Source organism: Grampus griseus (assembly GCF_964374135.1).
Source record: "Grampus griseus genome assembly, chromosome: 14".
NCBI classification, from domain to species: domain Eukaryota; kingdom Metazoa; phylum Chordata; class Mammalia; order Artiodactyla; family Delphinidae; genus Grampus; species Grampus griseus.
Window position 1 is genome coordinate 6,882,832 of NC_139008.1, and position 22,487 is coordinate 6,905,318.

The 22,487-nt window shown below is 56.4% G+C and overlaps 2 protein-coding genes across 7 annotated transcripts; one reads left to right on the plus strand and one right to left on the minus strand.

The window, feature by feature from the left end:
• The first annotated feature begins 1,033 nt into the window (after positions 1-1,033).
• Positions 1,034-4,143, plus strand: MOSPD3 (motile sperm domain containing 3). Of its 3 annotated transcripts, none has more exons than XM_082670923.1 (6): positions 1,034-1,104; positions 1,601-1,855; positions 2,057-2,132; positions 2,360-2,589; positions 3,644-3,808; positions 3,925-4,143. In XM_082670923.1, the coding sequence occupies exons 2-6, from the start codon at positions 1,651-1,653 to the stop codon at positions 3,954-3,956; spliced, it is 708 nt and encodes a 235-aa protein (XP_082527049.1). In that variant the 5' UTR covers positions 1,034-1,104; positions 1,601-1,650; the 3' UTR covers positions 3,957-4,143. The 3 variants fall into 3 exon arrangements, with proteins under 3 accessions (XP_082527049.1, XP_082527050.1, XP_082527048.1); XM_082670924.1 differs by lacking the exon at positions 1,034-1,104 and adding an exon at positions 1,211-1,277; XM_082670922.1 differs by lacking the exon at positions 1,034-1,104 and having other exon boundaries at positions 1,417-1,855.
• Positions 4,144-8,840: 4,697 nt separating this feature from the next.
• Positions 8,841-22,357, minus strand: TFR2 (transferrin receptor 2). 4 transcript variants are annotated; one of them, XM_082671253.1, is made up of 20 exons: positions 22,324-22,357; positions 21,183-21,242; positions 20,688-20,940; positions 20,401-20,587; positions 17,417-17,557; positions 17,225-17,336; positions 17,002-17,124; positions 16,494-16,610; positions 16,225-16,364; positions 15,694-15,857; positions 14,894-15,013; positions 14,171-14,253; positions 14,028-14,091; positions 13,872-13,939; positions 13,713-13,789; positions 13,536-13,620; positions 13,220-13,447; positions 12,727-12,867; positions 10,008-10,156; positions 8,841-9,590 (listed from the first exon to the last, which is right to left on the minus strand). In XM_082671253.1, the coding sequence occupies exons 2-20, from the start codon at positions 21,213-21,215 to the stop codon at positions 9,344-9,346; spliced, it is 2,532 nt and encodes an 843-aa protein (XP_082527379.1). In that variant the 5' UTR covers positions 21,216-21,242; positions 22,324-22,357; the 3' UTR covers positions 8,841-9,343. The 4 variants fall into 4 exon arrangements, with proteins under 4 accessions (XP_082527379.1, XP_082527380.1, XP_082527378.1 ...); XM_082671254.1 differs by lacking the exon at positions 22,324-22,357 and having other exon boundaries at positions 14,904-14,987; positions 21,183-21,458; XM_082671252.1 differs by lacking the exon at positions 22,324-22,357 and having other exon boundaries at positions 21,183-21,458.
• Between the last annotated feature and the right edge of the window lie 130 nt (positions 22,358-22,487).

Here is a 22,487-nt window from a genome sequence, read left to right on the forward strand (position 1 = left end):
AAATCCAAAGTCCTACTGTGGGCTCTAAGGCTCTAGGTGATCTGTGTCCTCCCTCCCACCTCATCTCATCTCTGAATATTGTCTCCCTTACAATCTCTTCCATCACACTGGCTCCTTGGCCATTTCTAGTACACACCTGCTTCCGGGCTTTGCCTTTGCTGTTCCCTCTATCCGGAATTCTCTACCACAGACATCTCCTGGCTCACTTCCTAACTTCAGTGAGATCTCAGCTCAGAAGTTCATCCTAGTCACCCATTCATTTGTGCATTCCAAATGGCAGGCACTGTTTTCGGTGCTGAAAATACAACAAAACTAAGTCGCTGCTCTTGTGGACAGGAGAGTAAATTCTACCAGAGCAGAGATAAACTAAAATAAACATGATGTCAAGTAGCTCTAGGAGTGCTCTGAAGAAAACAAAAGCATGATAAGAGGACAGGCAAAGGGAGATTCTACATTTGATAGGGTGCTTAGAGAAGGCTTTCGGGTAACTTTGTTTTGCTCCGCTGCTAACCAAATGCGTGAGATTCCTCACCTTGTCGAGGCTGTTTCCTCGTCTGTAAGGGGAGCTGAAGATTCTGAATACTAATTCCCTCTGCAAATATGAGTGATTTCAAATATGAGTTCCGTGCAGGAAGGAATCAAGAGAAGTGCCCTGGGCTACGAACCGAGTCCAACTGGGAGCAACCGCCAACTCGTACTACAGAAAACGGCTTTCGTTGCTTTGGAAGCGTCTAGGAGAACCTGGGACTGAAGTGGAGAAAGAGGGCTCCCTTGTGGGATGTGATTCTAGTGATTTGGACGGCCTCAGAGTGGGGAGGAAGGAACAAAGCCTGACTCCCATCCTCGCGCGGGCCCCTCCCCCCGACCTCGCCGCCCGACTTATTCCAGGATTAGCGTTCTAGCCAGAGACGCTCGTAAAGTTTTACGTCACTGGGATCAAGCCAATCACCTCTTTAGGTGCACCAATCGGTGTATACTTAGAGCTGAAACGAGGCCGCCCTGGCCAATGACAGAGGTCGTACGGCGGAAGAGCAGAAACGGTCTGCCGGGAAGATGGCAGCCCTGGTCCGGCCACAGGTTGATTGGCAGGTGCTGTGACCAGAGGTGAGCTTCATAGCGTGAGCGGCCGTTCGGAGGCGGAAGCCCGAAGAAGCGCGGGCCCGAACTCAGGGGGGGATCGGAGGCACAGATACAGGTCTCGGGAGAGCAGGAGACGGAAAAGGCAACTCCGGAAGAGGGCGCGGAGGCCAGCGGAATTGGGCCGAAGAGAGGGGCGGGTGCCCTGGGAGGCCCGGAAGGGGCGGGGAGGGGCGGGGCTTATGGAGATCGGGAACTGGGGCTGAAGACTAGGGCCAGGGCTGGGAGCCGGGAGGGGCTGGGTTTACGGGGTGGGCGTGACCCTCGAGGTAGGGCTTGGGGGCGGGGCCTAAAGGGACCTGAGGCACAGCTGTGGAGAGGAAGGGTTTGGGGGGCCTGGGCCTGGCCTGCGGGGCCCTCATCTAGGGGGATTCCGAGGCGGCGGCGGCATCAGTCCAGGCCCTGCCCTACGATCTCATCCCGTTCCCTTTCGCCCCTCTCGCCCCTCGGCTTTATACTCCAGGCCCTGTCCCCTGAGCTCTGCCCTCGGATGTTCCACCGCCCAGAGCTTGCATGCGCCGTGGGGCGCCCCAGGACCAGGAGCTGGTGGGTCCGGGGGCTCCTGGGCGGGGGTCCCGGGGCGCCCCTCCTCCCTCGGGACCTGTTGTCCCGGTCCTCGTCTTTCCCCCGGATCTAGTATTCAGGGCGGACCAGCGGAGTGGATCTCGGCAGCTGCTGACCCTCTATAACCCCACGGGAGCAGCGCTTCGCTTCCGAGGTGATGGGGATGGGCGCTTCGTGCTAGGGATCTGGGGGCTGGCGGTAGAACACTGGGGAGCTGGGTGGGCTGGAGCAGTCAGATGAGTACGGTCGGATGTCCAGCCCTGGGGTAGAAGGCAAGGGGGGACTCCATGGGCGGGGCTTGTGCAGGTTGTCTGAGGCAATAGTCGGTCTCTGTCTGTGTGCCTTTTCCCCTCAGTCCTGTGCACAGCACCTGCCAAATACACAGTGTTTGACGCGGAAGGATATGTGAAGCCTCAGTCCTGCATTGACATGTGAGTTGAGAGGGTGGGGAGGCTGATGGAAGCCAGGGGTCGCTGCCACCTTTCTCTGATTTACTGTGCCGTGGCTTAAGCCTCAGACCAGGTCCTCTTCCACCTGTTTACCCCACCCTCTGTCTGTGTCCCTAAGGGAAATTTTCCTGGGAGGGTGGGGCCTGGATCCTCTTGGATCACTGCCTCTCACTGCCCTTCAATGGGCCGCTCTCCTTTCTTGGGACCAGTGTGATTCGCCACGTGGCCCCCAATCCCAGCCACTATGACGTCCAGGACCGCTTCCGCATTGAGCTGTCTGAGGAGGGAACAGACGGCCGAGTGGTGGGGCGCAAGGACATCACCTCGGTTCTGAGGGCCCCAGCGTACCCCCTTGAGCTTCAGGGACAGCCTGACCCAACGCCGCACCCAGAGCCTCCTTCCTGGACAGCACCACCCACGGCTCAGCACTTCCCAGAGAGTGAGTTTAGGGATGGGAATTCTTGAGTTCTGTAAGGAGGAAGGACCTAGCATGACCCTAGAGATGAGCTCAGTTGGAGTTGAAGAGGTCTTCCGGTTCAGTACTTTTTTTTTTTTTTTTTTCTTTTGGCTGTGCCTGGTGGCTTGCGGGATCTTAGTTCCCCAACCAGGGATCAAATCCAGGGTCCTGGCAGTGAAAGAGTGGAGTCCTAACCACTGGACCGCCAGGGAATTCCCTTCCGTTTCAGTTTTCTGCTTTTTGGTGGAAACATTTCTAGAAATTGAGATTTTATATCAGGTTAGGGAAAAAGCAGACTTTGCAGTTTCCTTGGTTTCTGGCCTCCACTTAAAGAGAAAAATTCTTCCTTTAGCTCTGACTTCAGTACTTCCCATCATGTGTCAGCTCAGTTCAGTTCAGTAAGAAACCGGCGGCTTCCCTGGTGGCAGTGGTTGAGAATCCGCCTACCAATGCAGGGGCCACGGGTTCGATCCCTTATCTGGGGAGATTCCCACACGCCACGGAGCAACTAAGCCTGTGCGCCACAACTACTGAGCCTGTGCTCTAGAGCCCGGAACCACAGCTACTGAGCCCACGTGCCACAACTACTGAAGCGCGCGCACCTAGAGTCTGTGCTTCACAACAAGAGAAGCCACCGCAATGAGTAGCCCCCACTCACCGCAACTAGAGAAATCCCTCACGCAGCAACAAAGACCTGACGCAGCCAAAAATAAATAAATACATTTATAAAAAATAAATAAATAATAAGAAACCGGGTTGAGCAATTATGTACCAAGTTGTGGGAGACAGAGGTCCCTGCCTGGCACACAGATACACAGGAGCCTGTAATCAAGGCAGAGTTGAGAGAAAACGAATGATGAGGGAACAGAGGGGAGAGGGTTTCCTGAGGCTTTGGGAACGAAGGCTCCAGGGAGGAGAGAACACTTCCAATGTCCAACAGAAAGTGGGTACACCTTCCATCTTCAGCCTCCTCCCTGAAGGGTGTTGGGCTGGGCAGGAGTGGAGGCTAGAGATCCTGATGGGCCTTGTTTCCCAGACCCCCTCCCGCACCTGGCCACCAGCTCCTTCCTCCTCTTCTTGCTGATGGGCACAGTCTCTGTGGCCTTCCTGCTGCTGCCACTCCAGGATGAACTTGGCAGCCAGCTGCCCCAAATCCTTCACGTCTCCCTGGGACAGAAGTTGGTGGCAGCCTACGTCTTGGGTGAGCACGGTGGTGGTAGGGGATCCGGGCCCAAAGAGAGGAGAGCGGGGGCTGGAAAGAGGGCGTACAGAGCTGGCGGGCTACACATAGGACCTTGCTCTTCCTCCCCTCTCCAGGCCTCCTGACCATGGTGTTCCTCCGGACCTGAGCTCCCTGCTCAACCTCCACGCCCCCTCCCCAGGCAGGGACGTGGACCTGGACGTGGACGTGAGACATTCACTGTGATGCTCATAACCTTGCCTCAACTCCTACTTCCTTCTTCCTGCCCGTCCCCTTCCCCCCAAAACCCAGGGGTTTGTATTCATTTTCCAAGCTGAATAAAATAAATTTGTAAAATTGAACTGAGAAATGTAAGGAACATGCCCCTTTCTTCCCACTTCTCTCCTCCAGTTCCTCCTACTCCCAGGGGACCTCGAGCATCAGGGAGCGAAGAGACCCAGTGAGGATTTAGAAGATCAGAGTCTTAGGCTTTGTTCTGCCCCGAAAAAAACTGTGTGACCTTGAGCAAGTCATTGAATTTCTCTGAGCTTCAGTTTCTGCCTCTAAAATGAGGGAATTGGGAAAGTTGATTCTTAAGATCCCCCTTAGCCCTATCCTCGGGATAGGATCCTGCCCCTAAGCCAACAAGCCTTAAACTAAAAAGAAACAAACCCCGATACCACCTACTCCCACCTGCTAGAGAACTCAGGTCCCGCCATCTTGAGCCATCAGAGCCTCTTGCCAGGGTTGCCTGGGGGCTTCCCCCCCACCCCCACCCCCAGAATCCTCTTCTGCCTTTCTGTCCCTTTACCTGCTTTTATTTTGTCTCTTCCTTTGACCTCAACCCCTGTGGGTCAGAAACACCAAGGTCTGTGACAAGATGGGGACAGATGGCACTGTCTGCCATAACCTCAGCCTAACCAGGCAGGAGAAGTTAGGGCAAAGGAAAAGAATGGACTCCTTGAAAGGCAGGCTTCCAGCCCTCCTTCAGATGTAAGGCGAGAGGGGAGGAAAGGAAGAAGGGAAGCCAAAGACACTGGAAGTTTGTTGATTGGGAACAAGAATTAGCAAGATAACGTTAAGACAGACTCAGTCTGTTATGCTGCTGGAAGGTTATCAGTTGTTCCAGCTTTACTTTGGGGGCCTTGGGAGCTGCCCCTCTGCCCTGGGGACCTTGCCCTTCCCACACCCAGAACTGGCCCCGGTGACATGTGAGCCTGATCCTGTGCAGAGACTGGCAGCCTGTGTCTAGGATGTGAGGGCTCTCCCCGCAGTCCAGCAAACCCCTCACAAAACCATCCACACTGGACTGTCTGTGCCCAGGACCCCAAAAGGCATCTGAAGTATCGCACATTAATGATCTTGTGGATATCTGCTAGGAAACGGCCTTGCTGCCAGCGGGATCAGGAGGCTTTCTGAGACAAAGCTATGAAGGGCAGCTATAGGGGTGGGAGGGGCTTGGGTCACAGACATTTTTTTTTTTTTTTTTCCGGTACGCGGGCCTCTCACTGTTGTGGCCTCTCCCGTTGCGGAGCACAGGCTCCGGACGCGCAGGCTCAGCGGCCATGGCTCACGGGCCCAGCTGCTCCGCGGCATGTGGCATCTTCCCGGACCGGGGCACGAACTCGTGTCCCCTGCATCGGGAGGCGGACTCTCAACCACTGCGCCACCAGGGAAGCCCCACAGACATTATTTTAAGTAAATTTCTTAGAAAACAATACTGAGCTGGCAGTAATTGGAGTGGGTGGGTGTTAGTTTCCTGTGGCTGCTATAACAGGTTATCACAAACTAGTGGCTTAAAACAACATAAATTAATTCTCTTATGGTTTTGGGGGTCCGAACTCCAAAATGAGTCTTCTGGGGATGAAATCAAGGTGTCAGCAGGGCTGGTTCCTGGAGGCACCTGGGGAGGATGTTCCCTTGACTTTTCGAGTTTCTAGAGGCCATCTGCACTCCTTGGGTGGTGACCCCTTCCTCCATCTTTAAAGCCAAAGAGTGGAAATAACAAATGATCACTGTTTTAAGTCACTAAAAAAAAAAAAAAAAAAAAAGCCAGGAGTGTAGCATCTTCAAATCTCTGACTCTAACCCTTTGCTTCTGTTGTCACATCTCCTTTGTCTATCTCTGATCCTCCTGCCTCCTTTAATAAGGACCCTGAGGACTTCCCTGGTGGCGCAGTGGTTAAGCATCCGCCTGCCAATGCAGTGGACACGGGTTCGAGCCCTGGTTCGGGAAGATCTCACATGCCGTGGAGCAAGTAAGCCCGTGCGCCACAACAACTGAGCCCACGTGCCACAACTACTGGGGCCCATGCGCCTAGAGCCCGTGCTCCACAACAAAGAGAAGCCACCGCAATGAGGAGTCCGCGCACCGCAACAAAGAGTAGCCCCTGCTCGCCGCAACTAGAGAAAGCCTGTGCGCAGCAACGAAGACCCAACGCAACCCAAAATAAATAAATAAATAATAAAAATAAGGACCCTGGTGATTACGTCCCCCACCCCCACCCCCAGCATAATCACCCTGTGTCACTTTGCTAAGGCTGCCACAGACTTGGTGGCTTAAAAAACAGAAATTAGGGCTTCCCTGGTGGCGCAGTGGTTGAGAGTCCGCCTGCCGATGCAGGGGACACGGGTTCGTGACCCGGACCGGGAGGATCCCACATGCCGCGGAGCGGCTGGGCCCGTGAGCCATGGCCGCTGAGCCTGTGCGTCCAGAGCCTGTGCTCCGCAACGGGAGAGGCCACAACAGCGAGAGGCCCGCGTACGGTAAAAAAACAACAACAAAAAAAACCCAGAAATTTATTTGATCACAGTTCTGGAGGCTAGTGTCCAAGACAAGCCGCCGACAGGTTTGGTTTTTCCTGAAGCCACTCTCCTTGACTTGCAGGTGGCACCCTTCTCACTCTGTCCTCACATGGTCTTTCTCCTGTGCACGCACATCCTTGGTGTCTCTCCGTGCATCCAATTTCCTCTTCTTATAAGGAGGTCAGTCAGATTGGATTAGGCCCATTCTGATGGCCTCATTTTAACTTAATCACTTCTTTTTTTTAATTTTGGCTGCGTTGGGTCTTTGTTGCTGCGCGTGGGCTTTCTCTAGTTGCGGCAAGCGGGGGCTACTCTTCGTTGCGGAGTGCGGGCTTCTCATTGCGGTGGCTTCTCTTGCTGCGGAGCACAGGCTCTAGGCGTGCAGACTTCAGTAGTTGCAGCATGCGGGCTCAGTAGTTGTGGCACGCAGGCCCTAGAGCACAAGGGCTTCAGTAGTTGTGGTGCGTGGGCTCAGTAGTTGTGGCTTGCAGGCTCTAGAGCACAGGCTAAGTAGTTGTGGCGCACAGGCTTAGTTGCTCCGCAGCACGTGCGATCTTCCTGGACCAGGGCTTGAACCCGTGTCCCCTGCATCGGCAGCCGCTGAGCCACCAGGGAAGTCCTTTAATCACCTTTTTAGAGGCCCTATCTCCAAACACAAACACATTCTGAGGTACTAGAGGTTAGGGTTTCAACATATGAACTTGGGGGAAACAATTCAGCCCCAAACACTCCCCATCTCAAGATCCCTGACTTAATCACCTCTGCAAAGCCCTTTTTGTCGTGTAAGGTAACGTTCATTCACAGATTCTGGGTATTAGGATGTGGACATCTTTGTCCAGAACTTTATTCTGTCTACTACAGGGAACAAATGGACAAGGTGGAGAAGGGCTGAGAAACAACTTTGGGAAATTTGTTCTGGACAGTATGTCAGGGAAGTAAGGTGTCGAGGAGGCTTCTGACCCCTAGTCCAGGCTCCTGAGAACCCACCAAGTCCGACTCAGGGAGGTAAGGAGGAGGCAGTTTCATCTTGGAACCCAGGAGCATCCCAAGCCGTAAACTAAGAAGTCTTCACTTCCCAGCATCTGAGGAGCAGGCTAGGACCTCTCACGCCATACTGGGAGCAAGAGAGGACCAGGAGCCTGAGAGGCGGACCCTAGGATTTATGCAGCTGCCGGGAAGAACGAGGGCCATAGCCTCCTGAGACCATGATTAAAGGTAAGGTGGTGGCAGCAGCACCTGTAATTCCCTGCTCTCCTGCAGCTTCCACCTCAGTGGACGACAATTGGCCAAAGGGGACCCAAGAGGGGAGAGAGGTCCCAGGCTGGGCTAATATAATGGCTGTGTAATCAGTGCAGTCTCACAGGGCTCTGTGCTCCAAATGGGGCCCTGTGCTTAGGGGTTAGTGCCCTGCGGTCTCTATCTTGAAATTCTTAATGATTTCACCTCTGAATTTGTGTTTTGGAAGTGCAGCCCAATGAGACAGTGGAGCATGTGCTGGGGGTCCTGCCTCCCCTGGATGGGTTCTCACCTGTTGGCTCCCTGCCCCCACCCAACCACAGCTGCCACCTTCCTTCCCCAGTAGGGACCTGGGCGCAGGCACATGGAGGGTCCAGGTCTGGGTCTGGGTCAGGGTTGGGCACATGTGCTATCTGTAGCAAGTCATGGGGCAGAACCCTGCGTGCCTAAGGGGATCTGCCCCAGAGTATTTCCTTGTCTCAGGGATCTGGACATTAAATAACAACTTAAAAACCACCATGACAGGTTGAGAGACTGTGGAAGAAAGAAAAAAGCTTTGTTCTTGCTTTTTAAAAACAAATTTTTTTTTTTTGGCTGTGCCTTATAACATGCGGGATCTTAGTTCCATGACCAGGGATTGAACCCACACCCCCTGCACTGGGAGTGTGAAGTCTTAAGCACCGGACCACCAGGGAAATCTTGCTTTTTGAACAAAAGGCCCCACATTTTCATTTTGTACCAGGCCTTGCAAATTATGTAGCCGTCCCTGGTCCCAGGAGAAGGTACAGAGCCAGCCCCCCACCCATGGTGGTCTTTGGAGAAGGGCCCTCCTTATTTCCTCGGGCAGTTTCCTTAGTTCCTTAGGTAACGGGAACAGCTCTTTAACCCATGGAGACAGCATTCCCACTTGCATTCTCTCTGGCCTCTTCTGCCCAACCCTTCCCTAGCTCTCAAGGAAGGGATGATTGGGTGAGGTGAGGGTGAGGAAGACGCATAAAAGTGCCCGTAAACAACAGATGCCACAGGTGGTTTATTGAGGTTCAAACCCCAGCCCCTCCCACTGCACGACATGGGTTGGCCATAAAGTTATGGTCGCAGCAGATCTTTCCTACCAAGAAGGCTGGCCAGGTCCCAGGAAACCTTCCAGAGTGGTCTCTAGCTGTAGAGGGGGGACCCTGCTCCTGAAGAGGAAGGGGCTGTGATTGAGAGAGCAGATGCTGCTCCCTGATTAGCTGACAGTATGACCATCCCATTATGGAAGGCACTGCTCACCTACTCCTACGTTGCAGGGCCTGGGGTGTGTGGGGGTCTGCGCTGGCGTCATTGCTGGGGCCCTTGGAGGTACGGTAAGGGCTAAAAATGAGTCAGCAATGGGAGGTGGTGCACAGGCATCTCGGTCACCCAGAAATCACTCGAAGGGAGAGCAGGCGCTCTCGGCAGGGGTCAGGGGCATGTGCCGTGACCCCACCATACCACGGGCCTCAGAAGTTGTTATCGATGTTCCAGACGTCCCCGCTCAGCGCGTTGGCTGCCCCCTGCAGCGTCCAGGTGAGCAGGGCCAGCTGGCGCCGGAAGCGGCTCTCCTGGAAGCCCAGGCCCCGCGCCACCTGGGCCTCCTCCCCAAGGGCCCCAGGGCCACTCGAGCGCAGCAGCCGCACGTGGTCCACCAGGGCACCCAGCGTGTGGTCTCCGCGACCCAGGAAGATGTGGCGGAACGGTGAGTCGGCCGCCGACACGTACTGGGACAGGAAGTAGAACTCCACCTGCGCCGAGAAGGGGATGTGGTTGGAGCCCGAACACCAGTTCCAGACCAACCTTGGGATCTCACGCGCGCTTAATAAATATTGTTGAGCAGCCTCTTTAAGTCCCACCTCCCTTCGGCCACCCAATCAGGAATGGTCGTTCTGTAACGTCATCAGTAGTCAGGTAGGATGCGTCCTCCCACTGTGTTTTGGGTTGGATCCCTTTCTTTCTACCCCTTGAGCTTCCAAGCCTGCATCTTTCTTCCTCACCCATTCACTTCCCTGCCCAAAGCCTCAAAGAACCGTCTATCGTCCTGCTGTTCCTCACCTCCCCATACCCCAGTCATTCCTGCCCACCTGCGTGAATGCCCACGACCCAGAGTCAAACGACAAGGGGACAGGCCAGCCCTGATGAAGTGCCTGACTCTGGGTCCTCACCCTCTTGACTCAGATGCTGTTGGTTTTTCCTGAGATGGCCGCGCTCCCAGCCCAGTTCTCCCACCTCTCTGCCAGCCTCTCCGGTTCCTTCTGTTCCCATCTGTGGGCAGGCCCAGGGTTCGACCTCTACTTTCTTCTCTTCTCATTACCTACAATCCAATGGTTTTCAACCCTGGCTGCACATTAGAATCACTTGAGGAAGATTTTAAAATTACCATTGCGTGGGTGCCACTCCAGCAGAATCAGAATCTCTAGGGGTGGTCTCACACACTCATGTCTTCTTAAGTCCTCCACCTTTCACTCAGAGAGCTCATCCATGCCCCTGGCTTCAACTGGGACCTCATGGGGACAACTGCCAAGTCTACTCCACAAATCATCGCCTGGAATCCTATCCCCCAGTCTGCTGGACCTCCCCACTGGGGTAGGGGGTACCCAGCCACAGCCTCACACACATGTAGACACCAACTTCTTCCAAAACCTGACCTTCGCACCCACCTTCCCTCATGAGCACCATGGCGTACCCCAGGTGCCAGGCTCTCAACCTCAAAGGTGAATAAGAGTTGGGTGGACACAGGGTCAGACTTTGGTTTCCAGTTTCTCTTTGGGATCAGACTGCCTGGTCCTTAATTTCAGCTTCACCACTTACTGTGTGATTTTGAATAAGTCACTTAGCCTCTCTGAGCCTCAGTTACTGTGTACAATAATAGCAAACTCACAGGATTTGGAGGAGTCCTACGGGAGGAAGTGAAGTAAAGCCTTAGCACGTGATAGCCCTCCATAAATGGTAGCTGCTATTATTATTCTCCTCCTCTTCCCTCAACACCCAGTCCGTCCATTTTTCCTTCCAAATGTCGCACACCAGCTCAATCCCCTCACCCACCCAGAGCTCAGCTATCACTAACTTCATTCCCTTTTCAAGCCATTTACACTCTGGCCAGGTATTTCCTAAAATTCCACTTTGCCCACATCACTGGCCTGCTCGAAAACCTTCCAACTTTCCTTGATGCCCAGACCCTCAAAACCCAGACATCCTTTTTTTTTTTTTTTTTTTTTTTGTCTTGCCATGTGGCATGCGGGGATCTTAGTTCCCTGACCAGGGATCGAACCCGTACCCCCTGCAGTGGAAGCGAGGAGTCTTAACCACTGGACCACCAGGGAAGTCCCAGAACCCAAACTTCTTATACTGGCATTCAAGTCTCCCCATAGTTGATCCCTAACCCACTCCTCTCCACTCCTCCACAGGGCTTCTGTTCTGGCTCTGCTGGTCTACACACTACTCCCAAGGAAAGCCAGGCCTAGTGCACTGCCATGCCCTTATTCTTGGTGTCTCCATCCTGAAATATGCTCTTTTTGCACCAACCCAAGTTCTGTCTGTTCCTCAAGACCCACATTATAGTCTAAAGCAGGGGTCAGCAAACATTTTTTGGAAAAAGCCAGATCGTAACTATTGTAGGCTTTGCAGGCCACACTGTTTCTGTTGCAACTACTCAACTTTGCTGCTGTAGCACACAGGCAGCCACACACAATAGAAAAATCAACGAGCATGGCTGTGTTAAAATAAAACTTCATTTACAAAAACAGGTGGCAAGCCAGATTTGGCCTGCTGGCTAGTTTACCAACCCCTGGGTTAGAACCACAAAGTTCCCTGGGTCTGGCCCAGCCCTGTTTGAGGTTCTGAAGCCCTGCATCTTTTACTCTCCAGCCCTGAGTCTGAATCGTGTCCCTTACACACAGAGGCCCTTTATCCCTTGGTGGGCACATTGCAACTTGAGGGATAGGGTGAGGGGGTGTCTTTTTTTGTCTCTAGAGTCTGGCACAGCAGGGGTTAAAGCAAGATCTGTGAATGAGCATGAATCGCCCATTCCAGGAGAAAGGAGCCAGGACCAAAGAGCAAGATGGGTGGGCTTGCGAACAGAAAGACGGTATGAGTGATGCCAAGGGAAGCAGGCAGGGACACAACAGGAAAAAGGAGGGGGGAGAAAGAACAAGACCTTCCCAAACCGCGCATGTGTACACTGCGGGGTCCCGGTTCACCCCACACTCACTGAGGATGGCCCTGCTTATCATTTTGCCCTATAGACTTTTCCCCTCGCCTACAGTCCCTACCCACCCATTTCCAGAGATCAAAGGGCCGCAGGGTTGAGTTCTTGGGGTAAGGAAATGGAAGGAAGAGGATGGGTTGGAACTGGAGCTGGGGTGCAGGCTGCAGGAGGGAATAATAATCTTGTATAACTTTCACATGACACTTCCTCCAGGCAGCCTTTCTGGGTTCCATCCATCTCACCAGAAGTAAGAGAGCTCTCTACGCTCTGAATTGTTTACACCATTTGCATCTCCCAAGCCATAATCCTGTGCCTCTTAGACCATGGACCACCGTGGACATGCTTCTTCTCTCCAGAAGGGAGAGGAGGCGGTGGGTAACCGGAGGGGGCGCGGTTGTCCCAGTTCTGCCATTCGGTGGCCGGGCGACTGTGGCTAAGGGGCTGACCCTCCCTGTCTCATCACTTTGCGGGCCCGCCTCTGTGGTCGCTCCAGCTTGACGGGTCTGTGAGCAAAGCACTGTGAGTCCAGGACTGGTAACGCCCCGAGGACAGGTACAAATGAAAGCGGAACGAGGGTAGAACAGCTCACTGGCGCAGGGCCGAAAGGAGGGGCCCCACGCCGCCGGAAGAGGGCGGGGCGGCGCCGCCGGCCGCGGCCGGGCTGGGCGGGGCCTCACCCGCATAATGCGCACGTTGTACATGCGCGTCAGTCTCTCGTCGCTCTCCTCCGAGCTGTAGATCTCCTTCCGCAGCTTCTCGGCCGCCCGGATGTAGTCCCCCCGCGCCGAGTACACCCACTGGAGGGTCAGCCCGCGGGCCTGAGGGCGAAGGCGCGGGCTGGAGCCAGCGGCAGGGGCCATGACCCTGGCCTAGGGTGGAGGTCCAGGTGCTGGGGGACGGAGCTGGGACCCCGGGCCTGGCAGGAGTGGGGAGGTATAGGGGGACAGAATGCTGGGGGCAGAATGAAGGGAGAGAGAAGACCTGTGCTGTTGGGCGGGTGCTAGCTGGGTCCTAGGGGCTTAGTGACTGGGGCAGGAGTAAAGGGGCCAGGTTGCCAGAGGGGCCCTAGACCAAGGGGAGAGGGGCCAGATCCCCTGGCCCGGGCAGCACTTTAATGGGATATAGCACCCCCCACCGCCAGAAGCCGGGAGCAGGGTTGGCGTCTTGGACCTTGAGGTCCCCAGAGAACTCATTGAGGCTGCCGATGTGCCTGAGGACCACATCCCCATAGCGGCCGAAGTCGAGGGGCAGGAGGTGATCGTGGCTGAGCCGGATGAGGAGCTGCCCGGCGAGCTGGGCCACAGCCTGGGCCACGGCAGGCAGGCGGCCCCGCAGTACCCTGTGCAGGTTCTCATAGGTGTCGTCCTTCGTGTGCAGGAACGGGTACATCGGGCCATCCTGCCGGGACAGGGCGGAGGCTGGCGCGCGGGCACAGTGCGAACAGGCCCAGGGGCTGCTGTTCTGGGGCAGGGCCCGGAAGTCTCACCTCCATGAAGGAGAACTCAACGGCAGGGACCCCCGCAAAGGCCGTGAAGGAATAGGCACTGCTGTCCATGGGCAGCGGCCGGATCCTGGGGATGGGCAGGTTGGAGCGCTGTGTGGGTTCAGGGTCCCCCCACATATCCCCCCCAGCTCTCTTCCCTCCCTTCCCTGCCCAACTTACACCTCAGCTTCCCAGCTGTGATTGTTGAACACCACCTGCTCGAAGAGGGTCTGCCCACTGCGGTTAGGAGAGTCCACCTGGGGGCAGGGTGGGGGGCACCAGTCAGGCTCTGGCGGCCACCAGCTTCCCTTCATCCCCCACTGCTGGCCAGGCTCTTACCTGCTTTAGGATGTTCTCGATGAGGCTGATCAGAAGGGGGCTGGTCTTGGCGTGGAACTTGTCATCCCCTGCGGAGAGGGATGCCGGGCTCAAGGCTTGGCCCGGAGGGCAGGGTGCACCAGAGGGGGCCCAGGTGGTGGCACTGCCCCTGCTCACCCAGCACTGCGTTGTCCAGGCTCACATAGACTACGGCTTTGAGGTGCAGCACGCTGAGGTAGCCCTGTGGGTGCGGGGTGTGGAGTATGAAATCCCCCTGCCTCTCCCCACTGCCTGACTACCTGCCCAGGACCCCAGGTTACCTCCAGCCACTCCATGGAGCCCACACTCCCAAAGTCACCACCATCCCAGCTGATGAAGAGAAGACTTCTGCGGGGCCGGAAGCCTGGTGGGGGGGGGGGAAGGAGGGAGGATGAGCTTGGCTGGGGGCCAGGCAAAGACCCACCTCTTTGTCTTCCTCTGTCCTGGTCCCCTGGGATCTCTCCTTCCCTCCCATCAAGCCACCATCCCAGCCCATCTCACCCGGGTCTGCCCTGACTCAGCTGTGTCAGTGACGGGGATTGCTTACATAGGGAATCTCCTGCTTAATCTTCACTCAGACATGGACTATTAGTACTTTCATGTTTAAATGAGGAAATGGGGCTTCCCTGGTGGTGCAGTGGTTGAGAGTCCACCTGCCGATGCAGGGGACACGGGTTCGTGCCCCGGTCCGGGAAGATCCCACATGCCGCGGAGCGGCTGGGCCCATGAGCCATGGCCGCTGAGCCTGCGTGTCCGGAGCCTGTGCTCCGCAACGGGAGAGGCCACAACAGTGAGAGGCCCGCGTACCGCAAAAAAAAAAAAAAAGAGGAAATGGAGATGAAGTGACTTGCCCAGGGCCACACAGCCAGGACACGGAGGAGCCAGGTTTGGAGCCCAGGTCTCAGTGGCCACCCTCCAGCCTGTGCTTGTAACTGCCTCTCTGCCCTGTCCTAGCTCAGACCACAGCCCCAGCTGCCCGGCCCAGGCCCAGACCCTGACCTTACCATTGCTCACCATGGAGGAAAAGGTCCGCACCAGCTCCAGCAGTATGGCGGTCCCCACGGCGGACCTGGCTGCTCCTGGGCCCCATGCATCCCTCTGGGCCCCAATGACAACATAGTGATCTGGGGGAGGGGATGTTGGGGCCCACCTCTTACATGGGCAGAACCCAGAGGCTTCTCCCTTGACCCTGGGAGGGTCCATTTCTGCAGGACCCTCACATCTCTGCAGCCCCAGCCCTGCAGTCCCTGCTGCCCCTAAAGAGAGTTCCTCTCCTCCCCTTGGCCCTTCCTGGGTGGGCTGCTCCTTCATCACGTTGCCTGGGGTCATTCTGGGCTCCATTACCTGCCTGATCGGGGTGCCCCTCTGTTCACAAAGTCCTGACAGGTTTAAAGTCTAACCCTTCCCACTCACACTCCCACCACCAGCATCCTCATCTGAGCCTCATCACAGGCCTCCCTGTGCCTCTTCCTTCAGTGCTTCTAGGTACCACACTCTTTGGCTCAAGAACCCAATTTGATTCCCCACTGTTATCCACAACAAGTTATGCTTGAAAGGTTCATCTATCTAGTCTGACCTCCCTTTCATGCTGTAACATCACCCAACTTACGCTTGCTCACCTCTGGTGCTAGGGAACTCACTACTGTGCAGAACTGCCCATTCTGTCTTGGGACAGCTTCAACCGTGAGGTCTCCTCACTGCCACCCCCTCAGTTCCAGCCCATCCCCAACTTGCCAGCCTCCCTCCCTGCTAACCCCAGCTCCCCTGCTGCAGGGTGTGGGTGACACTGGATAAGCAGGCACACCTGGCTCTGAGCGGCCCTCGATGCAGCCAAAGATGTTGCTGATGGGGGTGGAGGCCCTGTGGTTGTTGACCCCTAGGTGCAGGCCTGGCCCAGGGCCCAGGCGATAAGGGGAGACTGGGAGGTGCCCCTGCCATTCCTGGGGGGCCACAGGGCCTTCAAGCTTCCTGGGGAGGGGTAGAGCAGAAAGGGTTAGAAGTGGCAGAGAGTCCCAGGCTATAGAAGAGCCCAAAGCCCCCACTTCACTCTTTCTCTCCCTCACACCCTCTGGCTCCAGCTCTCTGCATCTGTACTCTGCCTGAGGGGCCAGTGCAGCCAGGGCTGCCTTGGACAGTTGTGCAGGTTGTGTCCTGCTCAAGAGTGCCCAGCAGAGGTGGGTGTGATATCCAGCTGGAGCTCCACTCACCAAATGGCAAGAGGCCGTGCCCACCCAGAAGAGCCACCTTGTTCTGGTTCACCCAAAGGCACCTTACGGGCTAGCTGCAGCCTACCTCTCCCTGCCTCCTCCCCTCCTGGTCCCCACATGGCCCCCACCTCAGTAGGAGGGAGGCAGTGTCCGCGCTGATGGGCTGGGCTGGGATGCTGGGGAGGCCCGAGGACTGGACCGGAGGGAACTGGGTTTGATTGAAGGAAGGGAAGCCAGGTGTGTAGGGATCTCCTGTTCCCAGGTGCACCTGTGGGGAGAGGGTTGCCCACACTGAAACTGTGAGCCGGGCTCCCCAGAATAGGGCGCCAGCCTCATCCTAGGCAGGCTGTGCAGCCCTGGGACCACAGGAAGGCACTACTGGCTCCCCGAGACTCACATGTCCATACACAGCCCGGTGGCTGGACAGGCTAAGCTTGTGTGGGCCCTGGGAGAAGTCTGCCGGGTCCGGGTATATGAGCACTCCTTGGGCCCCAAAGTCCTGGGCACTGGCCACCTGGGGAAGGGAGGTGGCTAAAGGACCCCTTCTCCCAGAGAAAACGGATTTATAAAGGCTGAAGGAGCAAGTGAAAGTGGAATGGCACGGCCTCTGATCAGCCGTGGATCCACAGAGAGGCTGTGGCACCCCCTGGACCTCGCCTTCTGCCCTCCCGCAGTGCCTCGGCAGCCCCCAGACCTCACTGTACCCCACATCCCCTCCTGTTTCTGTTCCCCACCCCAACCTCCTGATTTTGTTCCCTGCCAACGGTTTCTTACGACCCATTCGGTTCTTCCTTTTCTCTCTGTGACCGCCTCCTAGACGCTTCCTATTTGCCGCCATCCGATCCCCGGACTTCCCAGCCGGCACCCTCCCCGCTCCGCCCCAACCCGCATCCAGGGTCCCTCACCTTCTGGGCAAAGTTGATCACCCCCAAGCGCACCAGCAGAAGGCGCCCCTTCGGCTCCACGCCCCGGGCCCGCAGGTCCTGCAGGTCCTCCGGCCGCCCGTAGTGGGCGTACACCAGCTCTCCCTGGGGAGGAGGATGGGGAGGGCAGTGAGGCGCGCCCCTGCTCCGCCGCCAGGGAAAGTGCACGCTGCCCCATCCTGGGGACCGGGCAGGAGGCGCTCACCGTGGCGTTGCCCGTGGCGCTGTAGGGGCAGTAAACGTCCGGGTCCTCCAGTGGCAGCTGCTCCCCATGCTTCCCGGCGGCATCCACCCAGTGCAGGGCGTTGGGGTGAGCCCTGAGGAGCGGGGGTGGTGAGCGACCCACCCACACGCCGCCCACCCCTCCTCGCCCCCCAACCCCACCCCATGCACTCACGGGTCCGGGAACTGCAGCCCCACGTAGTGCGTGTCCATCCACACGTGGTCCAGCTTCTGGCTCAAGAGCACCGCGCGGAGGTCCTGAACCAGGGCTGCCATCCCGGCCGAGCCGGCTACCCTTTCCCGAAGGCTGGTTTGCCTGCGCAGGGAGAGGGGGGATTGGGGTGCAGGAGGAGAGAGGGGCAGGGACTTCTGGGGACCTGGAGGAGAGGGCGGGAGCAGGGGAAGGATGCCAGAGGTGTGGGGTGGCCCCAGCCCCGGGCAGTGAGGGGCTCTTAAGGCTCTCCTGCCATCACTACCAGGGTTGCGCTGGAGGGTCTCCAGGGCCTCCTTCTGCTGAAACCTCAGCTTCTGATAGCCAGGGGTCCTGTCCACCACCCTTTAGGTTTTTCACAGGTCAGGCCAAACTCACCAGTCTACCTACTGTCCCCTCCACACATACACAAACTAGCCTGTGCTTTGCCCCAGGCATGAAAACACTTTTCTTCCAAAGGGCTATCTGGGCAGAGGTGAGGGGCCCTGCATCTCTCTCATCCTCCAGCTGGGCCTAATGGAGACACCTTGCACCAAGGTTGCCGGTGGAATCTGGGGTCACTTGTCTGGTTGGAGACCTCACCCTGTCTTCTTCCATAGTCACCACCTAACTAGCCAGCCTGCTGTCACTGGAACGCTCCCTGATCTTCCATTTGCCTGTGCCAGCACGGCCCCTGCATGGCCTCTCTCTCAACCAGCTCCACCTGTGCTCTTTCCATGGCAAACAAACTTCCCTTCTCAGCATCAGCACCGAATACCCCTTCTACCTTTTGCCTTGGCAGAAACCTGGCTGTCCCTTGGGAGGCCAGGTCTCCTTCGGGACATGTGAAAAAAGCAGCTCAGGCTCTCATACCACCCAGGCCCAGAGAGGAGGTGTGCTTCTGGCTCCACTGTTCACGTTTCTGACCACGAAACTCTCTTCCGTCAAAGTCCCTGCCATCCAGCAGTCCCACCCTCTGTCCTTCCTCGCTGCTGTTATCTTTTAGCCAATTGGTCACTTAGCCACTTTCAGTGAAGACTTTGGCATCTGGCCAGCCACTTCCCTGGCCACATCCTGGATCTTGTCCCCAGAACTCCATCTCTGGAATACTGATCCAATTTACTGAACACCTACTAAGCGCTAGGCATGGTGGTAGGTGCTGGAGACTGCAAGATAAATAGGACACAGTTTATCATATAAATCTTAAAAGTTCCAGAATCTCACTCCCTGACCGGAGCTTTTCAGGTTGGAACTCACTCCCTTAGTCTCACTATACCTGTTCTGCAACTCCTTGGAGCACTCCACACTGTCCAATTTCTCCATGTCTATCAGCTCCTCCCTGGTTTCCCTTCCTTCCCCAACCAACCTAGAGTCATACATCACCTCATTGCCCACTCCCTCTCACTGCTCCCGTCTTGCCTCCCTGCCCTTTGATGGCATCCACAGTGCCACCCCCCACCCCCGTAGATCTGTCAAACCATCTACTTGCTCAGGCTGTACCCAGACTACTAAGTGTTGCTCAACAGAAAAAAAAACAACAAAAACCACCATACATGTAGGGACTTCCCTGGTGGCGCGGTGATTGGGAATCCACCTGCCAATGCAGGGGACACGGGTTCAAGCCCTGGTCCAGGAGGATTCCACATGCTGCAGAGCAACTGAGCCCATGTGCCACAGCTACTGAGCCCACACGCCACAACTACTGAAGCCCATGTGCCTAGAGCCCGTGCTCCACAACAAGAGAAGCCACTGCAATGAGAAGCCCGCACACCACAACGAAGAGTAGCCTCCGCTCTCTGCAACTAGAGAAAGCCCACGCGCAGCAATGAAGACCCGATGCAGCCAAAAATAAATTAATTAATTTAAAAACCAAACCAAAACAAAAAAACATGCACGTTGTTGATGCCACAGATTCAAGCAAAATGGATCCAGCAGTGTATCAACAAATAATAATACACTTCGATCAAGTTTATGTTGATCTCATGAAGACAAGGAAATCTATTAATACAAATGACTACATAAACTTTAAAGAAGAAAAATCGTGATCATATCAATACATTCTGGAAAAATATTTGAAAAAAATTGATTCTTGTTCCTCCTTTCCTGATCATTAAAAAAAAAGAAAAAGTCTCAGTAAGTTAGGAATAGAAGGAAACTTCCTTAATTTGCTTTTAAAAACCTAACTGGGGGAATTCCCTGGCGGTCACTGCCGAGGGCCCGGGTTCCCAAAAAAAAAAAGCGACAATGACAAAGTATTAGAAAAACATTCCTATGAAAGTTAGGAACTAGGCAAGGATATTTACTATCTCATTACCTAAATTCATGTCCTCTCCAATGCAATAATAAATGAAAAAGATATAAAAGATATATGCATTGGAAAAGAAACTATGCGTCTCTCACTAAATATAGATTATATAATTTTCTACTTAGGAAACCCAGGAAAACCCACTGAAGAAATGATTCCTGACCTCTTCTCTGGACCTACCCGAGCAGCTCCATCCCAGTAGGAAAAGGTGACCTCAGCAGGACAAAAGAAATGCTAGCCTGCTCACGCTGGGCTGGCAGACCCCACAGATTGGGGGATGGTCTTTGCCCACACACACATTTGCTTCTTTTTCTGATTCCCTAAGTCCCCCCTTCTCAGAGCCCCCCAGAGCTCCCCACTGCCACAGGTCAAAATCCAAGCGCCTCAACGTGGCATTCAAGACTTTTCTGGGTCTGTCCCACTTCATATGTGGATGCTGGAGCCCTCTGTGCTCATTCAGGCAGCTCCCTCAGCTTCCAAATATGTCATCTGCTGCCCTCCCTCCCCTCAGCTCCAAACGCCTTCTATCCTTCCCAGGACCACTGAACAGGGAGGCCAGGGCGGCAGTTGGAAGGACTCAGGGTCCCGGGTGAAGAGGAAGGGAGGCTGAGTCTGAGCAGATGATGGTTTTTGAGGGCCTGGAATGGGACTGGCTGATCCTCACCTGATGGTATCTTCCAGACGCCCCTCCCCCAGGTGCCGCAGAAACATGGCCTGGAGGTCGCTCCAGTACAATGTGCCCTGGTGGGAGTCCGGGCTCAGCTCATGGTTCATGTCCTCGCTGACCACCATCACGTCATCCCCACATGCCTGGCAGGACCCCCGGAAGACCACGTAGCCCAGGAGGAAGGCTGGTGGGTGGCAAGATGGAGAGTCTCCTTGTGCCCCTCTCTGGACCCCAGATATTTCCCCCAGCCCAGCCCCTCCACTGGGGGTGGGGATGACTCTCACCCCCAGTGAAGATCAGTAGGGCTGTCAGGACCAGGTAGGGGGTGGCTCTTCGTCCTGCTGCTGCCCAGAGTCTGGGGTTTTGCCGAGCTGGTCGAGAGCCCAGGGGCTCGGGGCCCCTCAGCTCCATGGGGAAGAAGTGGGCCGGTGGCTCGGTCCCCTCCTCCCTGTCTTCCTCTTCCTCCTCCAGGGGCCCCTGCTGGGTGCCCTCCACACGCTTGTAGATGGTCTGAGAGGGTCCTGGGGACAACCTTTGCTGTAGGGGCGTGGTGGACATGAAATCGGGGAAAGAGGCCTGGAGGATGGGGAGGAATCTGGCGATAACAGGGTCAGTGACTTCGGGGTGCCATGGGCACAAGGCAGGGGAGAGGGCCCCAAGAAGCAGGCTCGGGGGGAGAGTAGGAGGTAGGGAAGGGGAGGGGCCCGCCTTGGGGTTTGGGAGGGGACTGAGGACCTGGAGAGAAGGCCTAAGGGTCCCCCAGCCCCACGCTATCTTACCGCTCTCTGGAGTAGACCCCAAAGCCGCTCCATGCTCGTGCCCCTCCTGAGCCCTGCAGTCTGTCCCCCACCCCCAGTGATAAACCGTTTGTGGGAGCCCCAAGAGGCCCCTTATCAGCCCTGGCAGGCAGCCTGAGCCCAGGCCCTTCTCTGCCTCCCCCGTCCCAGGGTGGGGGCACAGTCCGGGCTTCAGTTCAGCCTTCCAGACACGGCCCCCAGCCCAGGCTAGAGGATGAGGGGCTGTGCCCTCCCCTGCCAATCCCTCTGCAGTCCCACTCCTGCCCTCTTCTTGCAAAACAATCAATTTTTTGGCCTTGGGGCAGACTTTGGCCTCTAGTTCCCGTCAAGGCTGGGGGAGGAGGGCTGACGGCTGGGGAAGGCGGAGATATGGATGCCTCTTCCACCCTCCTGCTTCCTCCCTTCCCAATGTCCTCGGGGACCCCTTCCTAAGCTCCCCACCATGAACACCTCTGCCCCTTCCTCATCTGCCTTGCGGGCTCCCCAATACCCAAGCCCTGTAACACATTAGCTGCCCTCCCAGTGGGATCCTTAGCTGAAGGGGCCACAGTGGTGTGACCTGGGGTTTGGCCTGGCCATGTGGGTGCCTGTCCCGTTGGAATCAGGCTGCAAGGGGGGTCCAGGCTCCTGCTAGCTGCTGGGGAGGGAGGTGCATGGGTGGGAGCACATGGTCAGGCAGGGCCGGTGAGTGCTCCAGGACGGGGATCCTGCCTGGAGTCAGCGATCTGTGGGTCAAGGCCCACCAGGCATCAGTGGAAAGAATCCTGGCCAAGGCACGGGCAGAGCTGGGTAACATTGGACAAGTGATGGTCCTCCCTGGGCACCTGTGCCTCTTTGGTTACCAGAGGACTTGGACCACACGGGTTTCTATCTCTCTGGGGTCTGGGGACCTCAGAACACAGGCACAAACTACTAAGTTTCACCTACAGTTTCAGGCAGGGGGCAAGGAGCTCTGGAATGGAAGGGCTCAAGGGCCCGCTGTCGGGGTCTTCCTGGGAGACCTCAGTTCCTACCCAAGTTGGGAGAGAAGTTCTGAGCTTCTGGGGAGTACCGGTGCCACATTCCCTGCCCCACTCTTGTCACCGCCTAGCGCCCCGGAAAAGACAGCGCAGTCCCGTCTCACCTGAGCTGTGGGTCCAGGGGTGCTTAAGTGCGGCCTCTCGGGAGGCCCGAGGCCCCGCCCACCAGAGACCCCACCTCCGGCCACGCCCAGGCCACGCCCCTGGGCCGGCTCCTCGGCTCCGCCCCGCCCCTACCGCCGCATCCTCTCTCCGGCTCCCACTTCCC